General features: G+C 45.8%; 1 protein-coding gene across 3 annotated transcripts in view; it reads right to left on the bottom strand.

Annotated features, from left to right (window-relative positions):
• GALNT11 (polypeptide N-acetylgalactosaminyltransferase 11) overlaps positions 1-10,694 on the bottom strand; it is an 87,203-nt gene extending 76,509 nt beyond the window's left edge. For 2 of the 3 annotated variants that reach the window (XM_025380778.1, XM_025380780.1), the window contains exon 1: positions 10,507-10,694. Coding sequence is in view for 1 of the 3 variants with exons in the window: in XM_025380781.1 (XP_025236566.1) it covers positions 10,507-10,558 (52 nt within the window). In the remaining 2 variants the exon portion in view is untranslated. The remainder of the gene's footprint in view (positions 1-10,506) is intronic. The other variant, XM_025380781.1, reaches the window with a different exon arrangement.
• Positions 10,695-18,033: the final 7,339 nt, after the last annotated feature.

Raw genomic sequence — 18,033 nt, 5'->3', positions numbered from 1 at the left:
TGTTCCTCTCTAAGATCATTCCTCTCTAAAGCTTTAGATGCCTCACCTCCTGTGGCAGTATCGCCATGCTCCCTCCGAGAGTCAGTTTCAAGTAACTCTAATGCCTGAGTAATGGAACTACACACAAAGTCCACAAAGTCAGAGGCATCATTTGCCCTCGCTGATGAGCTCAACGCAGTACTTTAACCACTTGTAACCATTCCTTTAACTGCACTTTGGTTTGATATTGAAACCAATAACAACGTTGTTCAACATGGGCAAACAATCACTTCAAAGTCTTATGTTCCTTAACTAACTTCTACTCCTATAGACATCAACAGTCCCTGGAGTAACCGCAAATATTCAGAGGCCAGAGAGGTGGAATTCCCCATAATTTTCCCGTGGGTCCCCCTTTCTTTATTTACCTGCCCGGGGTGTTCCCCCTCCGGTTCCTTGCTCTCGTGGAGCCACGGACCCTGCTCGCTGCGCCAGATGTTGGGGTCCGCGTGTTTCCTAAACAAAGGAATGAACACACAGGACAACACAAGACAAGACAAACATGGCGGCCGCCCCAATGGCGTGCTCCGCTTTAGTTTATACAGTCGTTTGTGGAATGTTGCCAAGTCACAAGACACATTGTTGTTTTTCTGACCTTTCCCTGACTTTCTGGATTTTCAAGATGTTTACATATAAACAGGCCCCCAACGCCCTGCTTCCTTTGCAAGAGCAGGACTTATTGGGAACGCCCTGCTTCGTTTGCAAGAGCAGGACTTGTTGGGAACGCCCTGCTTCGTTTGCGAGAGCAGGACTTATGGGGAACACCCTGTTTGTGAGCACGTAGTCCTCTACAACCACAGTACTAGAAGTCCTAGCTAGAGCAATCAGACAAGAGAATAAAATAAAGGGCATCCAAATTGGAAAGGAAGAAGTCAAAGTACCCTTGTTTGCAGATGATATGATCTTATATTTGGAGAAAGCTAAAGATTCCACCAAAAAACTATTAGAACTGATAAATTCAGTAAAGTTGCAGGATACAAAATCAACATACAAATATCAGAGCATTTCTCTACGTCAACAGCAAACAATCTGAAAAAAGAAATCAAGAAAGTAATCCCATTTACAATAGCCACAAATAAAACTAAATACTCAGGAATTAACCAAGTGAACTGTTGGGAACAGGCCCCAAAACTGGCCATAAACAAAATCTCTGCAGCACTGTGACATGCTCATGATGGCCTTGACGCCCAGGCTGGAAGGTTATCAGTTTACCGGAATGAGGACAAGGAACACCTGGTCCACCCAGGGTGAAAAATCACTTAAGGCGTTCTTAAACCACAAACAAAAGCATGAGTGATCTGTACCTTAAGGACATGTTCATGCTGCAGGCAACTAGCCAGAGACCATCCCTTTATTTCTCGTAAGGAATACTTTTAGTAAATCTTATGACTGGCTTGCTGTCAATATGTGGGTAGATCTCTGTTCATGGCTCTCAGCTCTGAAGGCTGTGAGACCCCTAATTTCCCACTCTACACTCTATATTTCTGTGTGTGTGTCTTTAATTCCTCTAGCACCACTGGGTTAGGGTCTCCATGACTGAGCTGGTCTCAGCAAGTGGTGCCCACACGTGGGGCTCGAACCCAGGTCAAAGGGTCACCAGAGCAACAGCTGGAGAACATAGAACTAAGTACTGGACACCCGAATACTCTTAAGCAGTCCCCGTGGTGCGAAGGGGAGCGCAGAAGCATCAGGGTAACAATGGGACAAGTATGGGCTCTGGTTCCTTCCACCTTGGAACCTTTTCACACTGATCATGAGGAGGAAGGAGAGTATAACAAAGTAACAGAGCAGGTTTGTTTGCCAGCTGAAGCTAACGGCAGCAAAGGAGGGAGAGGTTCATCCCTACCCTTCTGCACCCCCGCATTATTTTGAAGAAAAAGAGTAGCTTGACCCTCCAGATCTTTCTTTTCCAGAGGACACTGGGCAAAAAGTAGTTGCCCCAGTGACTGAGCAGCGCCTCAAGCGATCACTCTCAGTTCCATTCAGGAAGGAATTCAGCAAGATAGATGAGAGGGTGATTTAGAGGCTTGGCAGTTCCCCGTTAGAATACACCCCCCAGATAAACAGGGAAATGCTATAGCTACATTTGAGCCTTTTCCTTTTAAATTTGGGAAACGCCATGAGGGGCCAGTCCCCAGCCCCGTTTCCAACCAGGGCATTTCCGGCTCAGGCCATTCCCTCACCCTTATACAATGTTTGTCTCCCGCCACAGCCGGTAGTGCTGCAGATTTATGCTGCACAAAAGCTGTGAGTCTTCTGCCTGGGGAACCCCTACAGAAGGTCCCAACAGGAGCCTCCGGACCCTTGCCAGCGGGAACGACCAGATTACTTCTAGGCAGGTCCAGTTTGAATTTAAAAGGGGTACAAATACAAACAGTAGTCACTGATTCAGATTACAATGGAGAAATTCAAATTGTTATATCTACTTCTGTTCCTTGGAAAGCAGAGCCAGGAGAGCGTATAGCACAGCTCCTAATTGTGCCATATGTGGAAATGGGGAAAAGTGAAATTAAACAGGAGGATTTGGAAGCACAAACAAACAACGCAAAGTGGCTTATTGGGTGAATCAAATTACTGATGAACATCCTACCTGTGAAATAACTATTCAGGGAAAGAAATTTAAATATTTGGTAAATACAGGAGTGGACATTTCAATCATTTCTCTACAGCACTGGCCATCCACCTGGCCAATTCAACCCACTCAATTTAACATAGTTGGAGTTGGTAAAGCCCCTGAAGTGTATCAAAGTACTTATATTTTGCATTGTGACGGGCCCGATGGACAACCTGGGACTATTCAACCAATTATAACTTCTGAACCTATAAATTTATGGAGAAGAGATTTATTACAACAGTGGGGAGCACAAGTTCTAATTCCAGAGCAATTATATAGCCCTCAAAGTCAACATAGGATGCATGAAATGGGGTATGTCCCTGGTATGGGACTAGGAAAAAATTTCCAAGGTTTGAAGGAACCGCTTCAAGTTGAAAGAAAAAGTTCCCGCCAAGGTTTAGGATATCATTTTTGATGGCGGCCATTGTTAAGCCTCTAGAACCTATACCTTTAAAATGGTTAACAGATAAGTCAATTTGAATAGAACAATGGCCGCTGAGTAAAAAGAAACTGGAGGCTTTAGAAGATGTAATTACTGAACAATTAGAAAAGGGGCACACAGCTCCAACATTTTACCCTTGGAATTCTCCAGTTTTCAAAATTTAAAAAAAAAAATCAGGTAAATGGAAAATGTTAACTGACTTAAGAGCCATTAATTCAGTTATACAACCTATGGGGACATTACAGCCAGGATTGCCTTCTCCTGCTATGATTCCAAAAAATTGGCCTTTAATAGTCACAGATTTAAAAGACTGTTTCCTCAATATCCCCTTAGCTGAGCAGGACTGTGAATGGTTTGCATTTACAATTCCTGCAGTAAACAGCCTGCTAAGCGTTTTCACTGGAAAGTGTTGCCACAAGACATGTTAAACAGTCTAACAATTTGCCAGAGGTATGTAGGGCAAGCAACTGAACCTACTGGTAAAAAATGTTCACAATGTTACATTATTCATTATATGGATGATATACTTTGTGCTGCCCCCATTCGAGAAATATTACTCCAATGTTATGATCATTTGCAAAATTCTATTTCTTTTGCTGGCTTAATTATAGCTCCTGACAAAATTCAGACTACTACTCCTTACTCCTACTTGGGGGCCTTAGTAAATGACACTACCATTGTGCCACAGAAAGTAGCCATACATAGGGATCAACTGAAAACATTAAATGACTTTCAAAAATTACCAGGGGACATTAATTGGATATGACCTGCTCTAGGCATTCCTACCTATGCCGTGAGTAATCTATTTTCTATCTTTAGAGGAAATCCTAGTTTCACTAGCCCTCAGCAGTTAACAAAGGAAGCTGGGGCAGAGTTACAGCTGATTGAAATGCAAGTCCATAAAGCTCAAATAAATAGAATAGATCTAGAGAAGACTCTAGATTTGCTAATTTTTCCAACTCAGCATTTACCTACTGGTGTTACTGTGCAAGAGGTGGACTTAGTAGAACGGCTTTTCTTCCACATACTAATTCACAGACTCTAACTCCTTATTTGGATCAAATTGCTACTACAATAGCGATATGATAGGAAATGGGAGAACTCGGATTGTTAAATTACATGGATATGATCCTGAAAAAATTACTGTCCCTCTCACGAAGGCGCAAATACAGCAAGCTTTTATAAATAGTTTTACTTGGCAAACCCATTTAGCTGACTTTGTGGGTCTTCTCGATAACCATTTTCCTAAAACAAAACTCTTTCAATTTTTGAACTGGTTTGGTGGAGACACCCAATAACAAACAGTTGGGAAATAGGTAAAATAATAACTTGGGGTAGAGGTTATGCTTGTGTTTCTACAGGACCGAATCAACAGCCAATTTGGATACCATCAAGACACCTAAAACCTTATCACAAGCCAGATGCTGAGGAAGAGATTCTGGGAGGATCCTGAGGACCCCCAGTTGCAGCCACGTCAAGACTGACACCGAGGAGGACCCCAACTGTCACGAGCAACACCCATCAAACACAGCCACCCACCTGGGGACAGATGAAGAAGCTGTCACAGATGGCGGAAGAAAACCTGAGGAAGGAGGGACAACCAGTCAAATAAGTAATTTAATGATATCTATGATAGCAGTGATCACCATTGCCGTGAGTATTCCTTCAACAAGGGCTGACAGAGAAAACAATTATACTTATTGGGCATATTTATCCATCGTGGCTAGCAATAATGCCTGGATGTAATCACTCTACGACACAGTTACACATGCTTTCTGATCTCAGTATTTCCCATAATGAATCTGCTCCTGTAATTGAGGCATACCACCCTCAAAAACCTATTTGTAAACAAAATTGAACCTGGCCAGAAAAAGTGAATGGACTTGTTTAGGAAAACTGCATTGGAGAACAGGCAGAGGTGCTGCACAGCAATTCCTGTGGAATTAACTGGTCCCCTAGGGGATGTTTAGTTTGAATTGCACCTCTCAGTTTGTGTGCCACGGCCACACTATGTTCAGCTGGTCTGAACAAAACAGTCAGATGGTAGAAATGGTAAAGTACGGCAAGAGTTCCTATTATCTGGAACCATGGCAGTACAGTGGCACCTCAGCCTCGAATGATATGGCCCATTGTAGGAGCTAAACATAAGGATTTGTGGAAATTATTAATAGCTCTTAATAATATCAAAATTTAGGAAAGAATAAAAAAGCATCTAGAAGGACACTCTACAAACTTGTCTTTGGCTATTGCAAAATTAAAAGAACAAATATTTAAAGCATCCCAGGCATAACTGACCTTAATGCCAGGAACTGGAGCGCTTGAAGGAGCTGCAGACAGATTAGCAGCTAGTAACCCACTAAAATGGATAAAAACACTTGGAAGCTCTGTGATTTCAATGATGATTGTGCTTTTAATCTGTGTTGTTTGTCTTTGTATAGTCTGCGGATCCTGACTCCTGCAAGAAGTAGCTCACTGTGACAAAGCGGCCTTTGCTTTTATCACTTTGCAAAACAAAGGGGGGACATGTTGGGAAGAGGCCCCAAAATCTGGCCATAAACTGGCCCCAAAACTGGCCATAAACAAAATCTCTGCAGCACTGTGACATGCTCATGATGGCCTTGATGCCCATGCTGGAAGGTTGTCAGTTTACCGGAATGTGGACAAGGAACACCTGGCCCACCCAGGGCAGAAAACCACTTAAGGCGTCCTTAAACCACAAATAGCATGAGTGATCTGTGCCTTAAGGATATGTTCATGCTGCAGGTAACTAGCCAGAGACCATCCCTTTATTTCGGCCCATCCTTTTATTTCCCATAAGGAATACTTTTAGTAAATCTTATGACTGGCTTGCTGTCAATAAGTATGTAGGTAAATCTCTGTTTGTGGCTCTCAGCTCTGAAGGCTGTGAGACCCCTGATTTCCCACTGTACACTCTATATTTCTGTGTGTGTCTTTAATTCCTCTAGCACCGCTGGGTTAGGGTCTCCATGAACAAGCTGGTTTCGACAGTGAACAATCTCTACAATGAAAACTATAAAACACTGATACAAGAAATTGAAAAAGATGGGCCGGGTACAGTAGCTCAGGCCTGTAATCCAAGCACTTTGGGAGGCTGAGGCAGGCAGCTCACCTGAGGTCAGGAGTTCAAGACCAGCCTGGCCAACATGGCGAGATCCCCATCTCTACTAAAATTACAAAAATTAGCTGGGTGTGGTGGCGGGCACCTGTAATTCCAGCTACTTGGGAAGATGAGGCAGGAGAATCACTTGAACCCAGGAGGTGGAGGTTGCAGTGAGCCAAGATCACACCAGTGCACTCCAACCTTGGTGACAAGTCAAGACTCCATCTTAAAAAAAAAAATCAAAAAAAAAAAATTGAAGACACGTACACACAAAAGGAAAGATGTTCCACATTCACCAACTGGAAGAATCAATACTGTTAAAATGTTCATACCACCCAAAGCAACCTACAGATTCAATGCAATCCCTATCAAAATACCAATGACATTCTTCACAGAAATAGAAAAAACAATCCTAAAACCTACATGGAATAACAAAAGAGCCGGAATAGCCTAGACTATCTGAGCAAATACAACAAAACTGAAGGAATTACATTACCTAACTTCACATTATCTGACTCCAAATTATAACTTCAAATTATACTAAAGAGCTACAGTAACCAAAATAGCATGGCATCAGCATAAAAACAGACACACAGATCAATGAAACAGAATGGAGAACCCAGATACAAATCCATACATCTACAGTGAACTCATTTTTGACAAAGAAGCTAAGAACATACACTGGGAAAAGGTGAGTCTCTTCAACAAATGGTGCTGGGACAACTGGAGAGCCATATGCAGAAGAATGAAACTAGACCCCTATCTCTCGCTGAGAGACAGGACTAGCTGGATTTCCTAGGCCGACCAAGAATCCCTAAGCCTAGCTGGGAAGGTGACCGCATCCACCTTTAAACACTGGGCTTACAGCTTAGCTCACACCCGACCAATCAGGTAGTAAAGAGAGCTCACTAAAATGCTAATAGGCAAAAACAGGAGGTAAAGAAATAGCCAATCATCTATTGCCTGAGAGCACAGAGGGAGGGACAATGATTGGGCTATAAACCCAGGCATTCGAGCCAGCAACGGCTACCCTCTTTGGGTCCCCTCCCTTTGTATGGAAGCTCTGTTTTCACTCTATTAAATCTTGCAACTGCACTCTCTTCTGGTCCATGTTTGTCACAGCTCAAGCTGAGCTTTTTGCTCGCCATTCACCACTGCTGTTTGCCACTGTCGCAGATCCGCCACTGACTTCCATCCCTCCAGATCCGGCAGGGTGTCTGCTGTGCTCCTGATCCAGCGAGGCTCCCAATGCTGCTCCCAAGCAGGCTAAAGGCTTGCCATTGTTCCTGCACGGCTAAGTGCCCGGGTTCGTCCTAATCGAGCTGAACACTAGTCACTGGGTTCCACGGTTCTCTTCCATGACCCACGGCTTCTATCAGAGCTATAATACTCACCACATGGCCCAAGATTCCATTCCTTGGAATCCATGAGGCCAAGAACCCCAGGTCAGAGAACAGGAGGCTTGCCACCATCTTGCAAGCGGCCCGCCACCATTTTGGGAGCTCTGGGAGCAAGGACAACCCCCCAACCCCACCCCGTAACGTCGCTATACACAAAAATCAAATTAAAATAGATTAAAGACTTAAGACCTCAAGCTATGAAACTGCTAAAAGAAAACACTGGAGAAAATCTCCAGGACATTGAACTGGGCAAAGATTTCTGTAGTAATACCCCACCAAAGCATACATGGACAAATGGTATCACATCAAGTTAAAAAGCTTCTACACAACAAAGGCAACAACAAAGTGAAGAGACAACCCACAGACCAGGAGAAAGTATTTGCAAACTATCCATCTGGCAAGGGATGAATAACCAGAACATACAAGACGCTCAAACAACTCTATAGGAAAAAATCTAATAATCCTATTAAAAAATGAGCAAAACATCTGAACAGACATTTCTCAAAATAAGACATACAAATAGCAAACAGGCATATGAAAAGGTGCTCGACATCACTGATCAGAGAAATGCAGAACAAAACTACAACGAGATAATCATCTCACTCCAGTTAAAATGGCTCATATCCAAAAGACAGGCAATAATGAATGATGGTGAGGATGTGGAGAAAAGGGATTCCTCATACACCATAGGTGGGAATGTAAATTAGTACAAGCACTATGGAGACCAGTTTGGAGGTTCCCCAAAAACTAAAAATAGAGCTACCACATGATTCAGCAATCCAAATCAGTATATCACAGAGGTCTGCAGTCTCATGTTTGTTGCAGCACTGTTCACGATAGCCAAGATTTGGAAGCAACCTAAATGTCCATCAACAGATGAATGGATAAAGAAAACATGATGATACATATACACAATGGAGTACTATTCAGCCATAAAAAAGAATGAGATCCCATCATTTGCAACAACAGGGACAGAACTGGAAGTCATTATGTTAAGTGAAATAAGCCAGGCACACAGAATGACAAACTTTGCCTGTTGTCACTTATTTGTGGAAGCTAAAAATTAAAACAACTGAACTCATGGAGAGAGAGACTAGATGATGGTTACCAGATTCTGAGAAGGGAGTGAGGGGAGAGACAGTTAATGTATACAAAAATACAGTTACATAGAATGCATAAGATCTAGTATTTGATAGCACAACAGCATGACTACAGTCAACAATACTTTATTGCACATTTTAAAGTAACTTTAAGAGTATCACTGGGTTGTCAAAGATTTTCCCCCAAGCCTGAAAGCTTAAGGGAATGAATAATTCCTCCCTCCTCAAGCCCAGTCCCAAGGTGCAAGGACACTTGCGCCAGCAGCGCGCTGTCAGCAAGTTAACAGAAGCAGGAGGAGAGGTTGCGGGAAGACACATACGCCCTGAAGATCCAGAGGGAGGCCAGCGTGTACTACGCAGCAGCCACGTCAGATTGGGACACTTCCTGTTTACAGAGGACTATAAAACTCCTTCCACGCCTCACTTGGGGCTGAGGCCATTTTAGGCCTAAACCCGTCTGCCCCCAGGCGCTTGTTAAAACAGCGTGTTGCTCCACACCGCCTCCTGGTGTCGGGGTTGTTGGCACGTTGTCGCGTTCCAACCAATACAAGAGCCTGGCAGGTTGTCTGCACCACTAACAACGGATAAATGCTTCAGGGGATGGATACCGCGCTTACTCTGATGTGATTATTAGGCATTCTCCGCCATATCAAATACCTCATGTACCTATAAATACATACGCCCACTAGGTACCCACAAAAATTAAAAACAAAATTTTTAGAGAGATTTATTCTGAGCCAAATATGAGCGCCTATGGCCCATGACACCGCCCTCAGGAGATCCCGGGAACATGTAACCAAGGTGGTGGGGGCACAGCCTAGTTTACATTTTAGGGGAACATTTGAGACTTCAATCAAACACAGGTATAGACTGGATCGGGCGGGCAAGGCGGGACAACTCGAAGTGGGGGCTTCCAGGTCACGGGCAGATGAGACAAACGGCTGCATTCTTTTAAGCCTCTGCTCTGCCTTCTACTGAATACACAATTTACCCGACGGGGCGGGCAGAGGAATAGTTACTTGTGCCTTAGCCTGGCTCAGTAAACCTGCATTTTTACATAAATACAGGGCAGGTGAAGCCATCAGACATGCATTTGTCTCAGGCGAGCAGGGGGATGACTGGCGGTCTGTCCCTGTCCCTCACCTGCGAAGACAAGCTGTCCATTTCCACTGCCAGGGGTGAAATCCGACGCAACTGTTTCAGGGTAAAGATGTGGAGGCCACAGCCAATTTCTTCCGGGGCAAACGGTGAGGGAGCTGTGTGGCTTTTTATCACTGCAGCTGTCTTAGGAATAAAACAGGAGCAGGTTTGCCTGACGCAGTTCCCGGCTTGACTTTGGCTTAGCGATCTGGGGTCCCGAGATTCATTTTCCTTTCACACTATTCTCCCTAGTTTTGTGTATGTGTGAAATGTTCTATTTCTGGGAACTTTTAATTTTAAAAAGTGGACAACCCTGCTCTGGACTTCATTTTAGGGAATGCTGCGGGAGGCTGTAGATCAGGTGTGCCTCCTTCCGAAATGCCCGAAAACCAGGCCCGCGCCCTGGCTCTCGCTCCCCACGCCGCGGATCCGCCTGAGGAGACGCCGGGGGAGGCGCGGGGGCAGCGGCGTCTCCTCGAGGAACCAGCCTCGCCCAGGGAGCGTGCGGGAGCCCCGGACCCGCGGGGAGCCAGGCGCTGCCCCGGCGCCGCCCCCAGCCTGCCCAGGCCCCGCGCGCCGCCGCCGCGGCTCTCGAGGTGCTGAGGGGCGCGGGGAGGCCGCGCGAAGGAGGGCGCCGCCGAGCGGGTACTCACCGCGTTGCCCGCAGCCCAGGATCGCCGCCTTCCGGAACTCGGGCTGCGGCATCTCTCCCGCCAGCCCCAGTCCGACCCGCAAGAGCGGCAGCCGGCTGAACTACCCTGGGGCCGAGCAGCCAGGCGTCGCGCACGCGCCGGGCGCACTGGCGGCCGCGCCTCCTCAGGCCCAGGGCCCTCGCCCAGTCCCCGCGCCGCCGTCTCCGCCCAGCGCCGCGCGTCAGGCGGCCCCGCCCCTGCTCCGTGGTGACGTCACCTCTCGCTGCCCTGACGTCACCGGGCGCCGCCCGCTGAGTCGTACGGAGCGTTCGCGCAGCTGCGCCGCGCCACCCGTGGCCTAGGTCCTGTTGTCTGTCGCCCGCGGTCTCAAAAGACTCCGTTAATGACAAATGCGCTGCCTGTGGCCTCGACTACTCCGGAGGCTGAGGCGGGAGCAGCGCTTGAGCCCGGGAGCTCTGCGCTGTATGCGCTGTGCCCATTGCGCGGCGACACCGAGTTCCGCATCGGTGTGGTGACTTCCCGGGAGCAGGAACCACCAGGTTCCCCAAGGAGTGGGCAACCGAGCAGGGCAAAACTCTGTGCTGCTCGGTAGTGGGATCGCGCCTGTGAGTGGCCACTGCCCTCCAGCCTGGGCAATACAGCGAGACCCCATAAGTGAAAAAAAAGACAAATGCCCTTAAACATACTAAAAGACGTTAAATGTCACTTGTGATAGAAGAAAATGTTGATTAAAATGTAAAGAGAGAAGTTGTGAAAAAACATTCATACACTAGTGATAAGAGTGCAATGTATACAAATCCCGTAAAGGGGAATTTGGCAATTTTTAAGAAAAATGGTGTAGGCATTCATCTGTGGCCAATAATGCCAAGTTATATTGAAGAATATCTTAATGTTAATCTTATTTGCATTTCTGAAATAAGCCCCACTTGGTTAAGAGTATTTTTAAACTTTTTAAAATAACTCATTGCTTCACAATTAAAGTCTGATGGGGTACACGCGTAGCAATGGAGGAACTTCTACAGCCCATATAAATTAAAGAGCAGCACCTGAACCAAAGTAGTGGCCTTCTTGAGGTGAATTGAGCTAACCACGTTCCCCAGCCCATCTTCCACTGCATTAACGGGCTCTGCCAAATACCCCATGGGGTTGTCAGGGTGTAGGGGGTGCCATGTTGTACCACCCAGGTTTCCCCTTAAGGACGGAGGACTCATTTCTCCAGTTGTTGGGTGTGTAGGCAGCTGATGGCCCCCAGCTGAGTCCTGTGGCCACTCCCCTCAGCCAAAGAGAACTGCTGCTGGGTGCCAAGTTGAATGCTTTTGACCCCTTGTACCATGTTTGTGTCTTGACTGGAAATTGACAGATATTTCAGGTGTGGGTTTCTCTTGCAAGGGCAGTGCAGAGAGCACACATGTATCTTTGCCCAGTTTCCTTCCATGGTTGCAGCTCATGTAAAATATACATAGTATGATATCAAATAAGCCTCACTGGGGATCAATCCTGCTGGGACCTCCCTCAGAAACTATTCACAGCAGTGGCAGGCAAACTAGGGTGAAGTCTACTAGGTATATTTAAAAGTGTATAGCAAGTTTATTTACACAAATATGTTGCCAGAAAGGAATCCTTCCAACTACCTAAACTAGTAATGAAAAATTTTAAATATCACCTTAAACATGTATAAGGGGATACTAAGTTCTTGTATTTAAACCTTATTATTATTTTAGTATATTCTCAAGCAAAAGAGTTTGAAGACCAGAGCTTTAGGGCCTCACTACTCAAATGGTGGTCCAGCAACAAAGCAGCATCAACGTCACCTGGGAGTGTGTTAGAAATGGTGAGTCTTGTGCTCCACCTACTTAATTAAAATCTGCATTTTTACCAAGATTTCCAGGTGACTTATACACAAATTAACATTTGAAATCATGCTCTAGGATATAATCAGGGCATGTAAATTTCCATTGGTGCATCTTCTCCTGACCCTTGATAGTATCAGATATTTAAATATTTGCCAATCTGATGAGTATGAAATGCATCTGTTTATATCTATTACTTTAAATACTATTCTACGTAATTAATGTACAATAACTACTTAACCATTATTCTAATAATTGAGGATTTGGGTTAGCTATAATTTTTCACTATCATACAGAATGACACTAAAATGCTCTTTTCAGTGTATCATTCTGGTTAAACACAATCTTTGAGGCCAGGCTGATTAGGATCATATAAGGGCTGTGTTATTGTTTGTCCTTGGATACAGTTGCCAGATGAAATACAGGGTGGCCTGAAATTTGAATTTCAGATTAAGAATAATTTTGTGATGTAAGTATATCCTATGCAATATGTGAGAGGCTTGTCTTCATCTGTGCTGCTGTAATAAAATACCTGAGACTAGGTAGTTTAAAAACAAATTTGTTTTCTCACTCTCCCGGAGGCTGGGAAGTACATGATCATGATCCAGCAGTCATATCTGGTAGGCTGCTGGTGAGGGCTTTGTGCTACATCATAATGTGGCAGAGAACCGAAGGGGAAGCGGGCACTGGCTAAAGGGGCAATGTTACAGTGTTACTTATTAACAACCCGCTCTCAAGGTCCCTAATCTAGTCCCAAGAGACTGGGAACTCTCAGTGACTACATTAATCTTTTCATGGGGGCTGATCCCTCATGACTTCAAAGCCTGTTAAAGGTCCTCCTGTGTCTCAACACTGTTACCTCGGGGTCCAAGCCTCTATACGAATTTTGGTGGGGATAAAAGGTATTCAAACTGTAGCACTGTTGCATCGTCAGTTGTCTCAACATGAATCACGGAGGACACTTTCAAAATATAGCCATATGTACAGTAAAATGTTATTGTCTATGTGAAATTCAAGTTTTAACCAGGCATCCTGTGTTTTTATTAACCAAACAGGGCAACCTTAACCTGGGCAAATTCTAACCATCATTTTCTTATCTATGAAATTAGGATAGCAGAACTCATAAAGTTGTTGCATGAATGAAACGAGATGATCCATGCAGACGACTTACAGCAGAGTATGAAACATAGTAAAATCTCAGCAAACGTCAGCTCTTCTTAGTTATTATTTCTTACAGGTGTGTCTTAGGATTAAATTCCTGGAAGGATGTCTCAGTTACAGAACTCCTGGGCTTAATTTAAGACTTGTTTGATGGCCGGGCACGGTGGCTCACGCCTGTAATCCCAGCACTTTGGGAGGCCGAGGCAGGCGGATCACGAGGTCAGGAGATTGCAGACCATCCTGGCTAACATGGTGAAACCCCGCTCTACTAAAAATACAAAAAATTAGCCGGGCGTGGCGGTGGGCGCCTGTAGTCCCAGCTACTCGGGAGGCTGAGGCAGGAGAATGACGTGAACCAGGAAGGCGGAGCTTGCAGTGAGCCACGATTGGGCGACTGTACTCCACCCTGGGGAACTGAGCAAGACTCCGTCTCCAAAAAAAAAAAAAAAAAAAAAACTTGTTTGAGCATTCCATCATACCAAAAACTGTTTTGTAAAAAACCTTAAGTAGGTTACCAGATACTTTTCAACTAGCTTCAGAATACAAATCAGATTTTTAAATTTCCATACAAAAACAAAAAAATGCCACCTATAGGCCAGTATCAATTTCCCTTTAATCACACCAAATATTTGGATATTGATTCTGATTTTTCTTTTAGGGTCAACTGAAGCAATATTTAAGAAGATACTGTCCAAGGGACATGCTAAACAATTTCTAGGACTTATGTGTGTTATCTACTAAGACTTAATATTAGGCTCATGGCTTTTAACAAAAGAGAACACTCTTTTGCTTTTGGGAAAGTTGATGTTTACAGCATCTATTCTTTATGCTTACCAGAAAAAATATATATATACTTTTTAATGTTGCATATATATCATTTATATATTATATATAATTATATATATTACACATATATATTCTCAGATTTCAACACTAGAAAAAAGTTGTTGCTTTAAGAAGATACTCCAGGCCCGGCACGGTGGCTCACGCCTGTAATCCCAGCACTTTGGGTGGCCGAGACGGGCAGATCACAAGGTCAGGAGATCGAGACCATCCTGGCTAACACGGTGAAACCCGGTCTCTACTAAAAAATACAAAAAAACTAGCTAGACGAGGTGGCGGGCGCCTGTAGTCCCAGCTGCTTGGGAGGCTGAGGCAGGAGAATGGCGTAAACCCAGGAGGCAGAGCTTGCAGTGAGCTGAGATCCGGCCACTGCACTCCAGCCCGGGCGACAGAGCGAGACTCCATCTCAAAAAAAAAAAAAAGATATTCCATATTTATACTACTATAATTCTCTTTTATTTTTTCAGCTACAGGATTTCTATGTTGCTTTTTTTGTTTGTTTGTTCTTTGAGACAGAGTCTGTCACCCAGGCTGTAGTGCAGTGGTGCAATCTTGGTCTCGGCTCACTGCAACTTCTGCCTCCCATGTTCAAGCGATTCTTGTGCCTCAGCCTCCCGAGTAGCTGGGATTACAGGCATGTGCCACTGAGCCCGGGTTCTGTTTTTTTTTTTTTTTTTTTTTCCTGACAGAGTCTCAATCCGTCGCCCAGGCTGGAGTGCAGTGGTGTGATCTCAGCTCACTGCAACCTCTGCCTCTTGGATTCAAGCACTTCTCCTGCCTTAGACTCGAGTAGCTAGGATTACAGGTACACGCCACCGCACCCAGCTAATCTTTTTGTGTTTTTAGTAGAGACCGGGTTTCACCACATTGGCCAGGCTGATCTCGAACTCCTGACCTCGTGATCTGCCCACCTCAGCCTCCCAAAGTGCTGGGATTACAGATGTGAGCCACCACGCCTGGCCTGTTTTGCATTTTATCATAATTTTAGTAGACACATGGGTTTATTATGATTAATTTTTAAATGACTTTCTACAAACAGGAAAGGTATAATATATGGGCCAAGAATACAATCACAGCCTGGCACCTGTTTTGTGCTGCCCAATCAACCTTTTTTAAAGGATGAATCAAGAGGCTGTAATAGATCACCCCATGTCTGTCTAGCAATAGATTTTATACAGTATTTTCCTAAATAGATAGGTATAAAGATGTTATTTGCAGCAGTTGGGCACGGTAGCTCACACCTGTAATGCCAAACTTTGGAAGGTCAGCCGTTCAAGACCACCCTGGCCAACATGATGAAACTGTATCCGGAATTGCTGGGTTCTTGGTCTCCCTGACTTCAAGAATGAAGCTGCGGACCCTCGTGGTGAGTGTTACAGCTCGTAAAGATGGCAGTCTGGAGTATCGTTCCTTCAGGTGTTCACATGTATCTGCAGTTTTTTCCTTCTGGTGGGTTAGTGGTCTCACTGGCTTCAGGAATGAAGCTTCAGACCTTCGCAATGAGTGTTACAGCTCTTAAGGTGGGGCGTCTGGAGTTGTTCATTCCTCCCAGTGGGTTCGTGGTGTTAGTGACCTCATGAGTGAAGCTGCAAACCTTCGCAAGGAGTGTTACAGCTCATAAAGATGGTATGCACTCAAACAATGAGCAGCAGCAAGAGGTATTGCAAAGAGCAAAAGAACAACATCTGTGTAAGGTGACTGAGCAGGTTGCTATTGACTGGCTTGGATAGCCTGCCTTTATTGCCTTATCTGACCCCACCCACATCCTGCTGATTGGTCCATTTTACAGAGAGCTGATTGGTCCATTTTGACAGAGTGCTGATTGGTGCGTTTACAATCCCTGAGCTAGACACAGAGTGTTGATTGGTGCATTTACAATCCTCTAGTTAGACACAGAGTGCTAGACAGAAAAGTTATCCAAGTCCCCACTAGGTTAGCTACATACAGAGTACTGATTGGTGTATTTACAAACCTTGAGCTAGATACAGAGTATTAATTGGTGTATTTACAAACCTTGAGCTAGACACAGGGTGCTGATTGGTGTATTTACAATGCCTTAGCTAGACATGAAGGTTCTCCAAGTCCCCACTAGACTCAGGAGCCCAGCTGGCTTCACCCAGTGGATGCCGCACGGGCCGCAGGCTGAGCTGCCTGCCAGTCCCGTGCCCTGCACCAGCACTCCTCAGCCCTTGGCCAGTTGATGGGACCCACGCCGCAGCGCAGGGGGCGGTGCTCGTCGGGGAGGATCCGGCCGGGCAGGAGCTCTGGTTAGTGGGGGTGGCAGGGGGAGGCTCAGGCATGGCAACTGTAGATCTCAAGCCCTGCCCCGTGGGGAGGCAGCTGAGGCCCCCGAGAATTCGAGCACAGCACCCGCGGGCCAGCACTGCTGGGGGACCGGGCATATCCTCTGCAGCTGCTGGCCTGGGTGCTAAGCCCCTCACTGCCTGGGGCCGGCGGTGTTGGCCAGTGGCTCCGAGTGCGGGGCCTGCCGAGCCCACGCCCCCCCGGAACTCGCACTGGCCCCCAAGCGCCTAGCTGGCTTCTCCCTCCACACCTCTCCGCAAGCAGAGGGAGCCGGCTGGGGCCTCGGCCATCCCAGAGAGGGGCTCCCACAGTGCCGTGGCGGGCTGTAGGGCTCCTCAAGCGCCAGCAGAGTGGACACTGAGGCTGAGGAGGCGCCGAGAGGGAGGGCTGCTAGCATGTTGCCACCTCTCAAAACCACATCTCTACTAAAAATACAAAAATTAGTTGGGCATGGTGGTGGGTGCCTGTAATCCCAACTACTCAGGAGGCTGAGGTATGAGAATCACTTGAACCTGGGAAGTGGAGGTTGCAGTGAGCCGAGATCAGGCTACTGCACTCCAGCCCCGGCAACAAGAGTGAAACTCCGTCTCCAAAAACAAACAAACACACAAAACAAAAAACTTCATTCCTTGCTGTATACCAGCAACTAGAAGAATACCTGGCTTCAAGGAAACACTCATTGTTGATTGAATGAGCTCAATAGATGATTCAAATTGTTTTTCTGCTGTAAAAACTAACTTACCTTCTTTCCAGCGTAGACTATTCTCTTCCACTTTTTTTTTTTTTTTTTTTTTTTGCCCCTTTCAATGTGTTTTTTTCTCTCATTATCTGTCTCTGTCTTTCTGAATTCAGTGTCTTTCACCTTCTTAGCCACCATCATCAGCGTGAAACCAACAGTGATCTGTCTAACCCCAAAGATGCCAAAGAAGTACTTTGGACATCTGGGAATGTGTTTACACAGGACAGACAAGGCACCCAGCTGCTGCTTCCCTGATCCCAGCTAAACTGTTTACCAAGAGTCAAGAAGTGTCTGGAGAGCTGGAGGCCAGAGCCATAGGAAGGGACAGACATGAAAAAGGCAAAATCAGCTGGGCACAGTGGCTCATGCTTGTAATCCCAGCACTTTGGGAGGCCGAGGCAGCCGGATCACGAGGTCAAGAGATCAAGACCATCCTGGCCAATATAGTGAAACCCCGTCTCTACTAAAATACAAAAGTTAGCTGGGTGTGGTGGCACGCACCTGTAATCCCAGCTACTTGGGAGGCTGAGGCAGGAGAATTGCTTGAACCCGGGAGGCGGAGGTTGCAGTGAGCCCAGATTACACCACTACGCTCCAGCCTGGTGACAGAGTGAGACTCCCGGAAGAGGG

This window comes from Theropithecus gelada, chromosome 3 (genome assembly GCF_003255815.1).
Source record: "Theropithecus gelada isolate Dixy chromosome 3, Tgel_1.0, whole genome shotgun sequence".
Lineage (NCBI taxonomy): Eukaryota > Metazoa > Chordata > Mammalia > Primates > Cercopithecidae > Theropithecus > Theropithecus gelada.
This window is presented reverse-complemented; position numbering and strand designations above follow the sequence as displayed.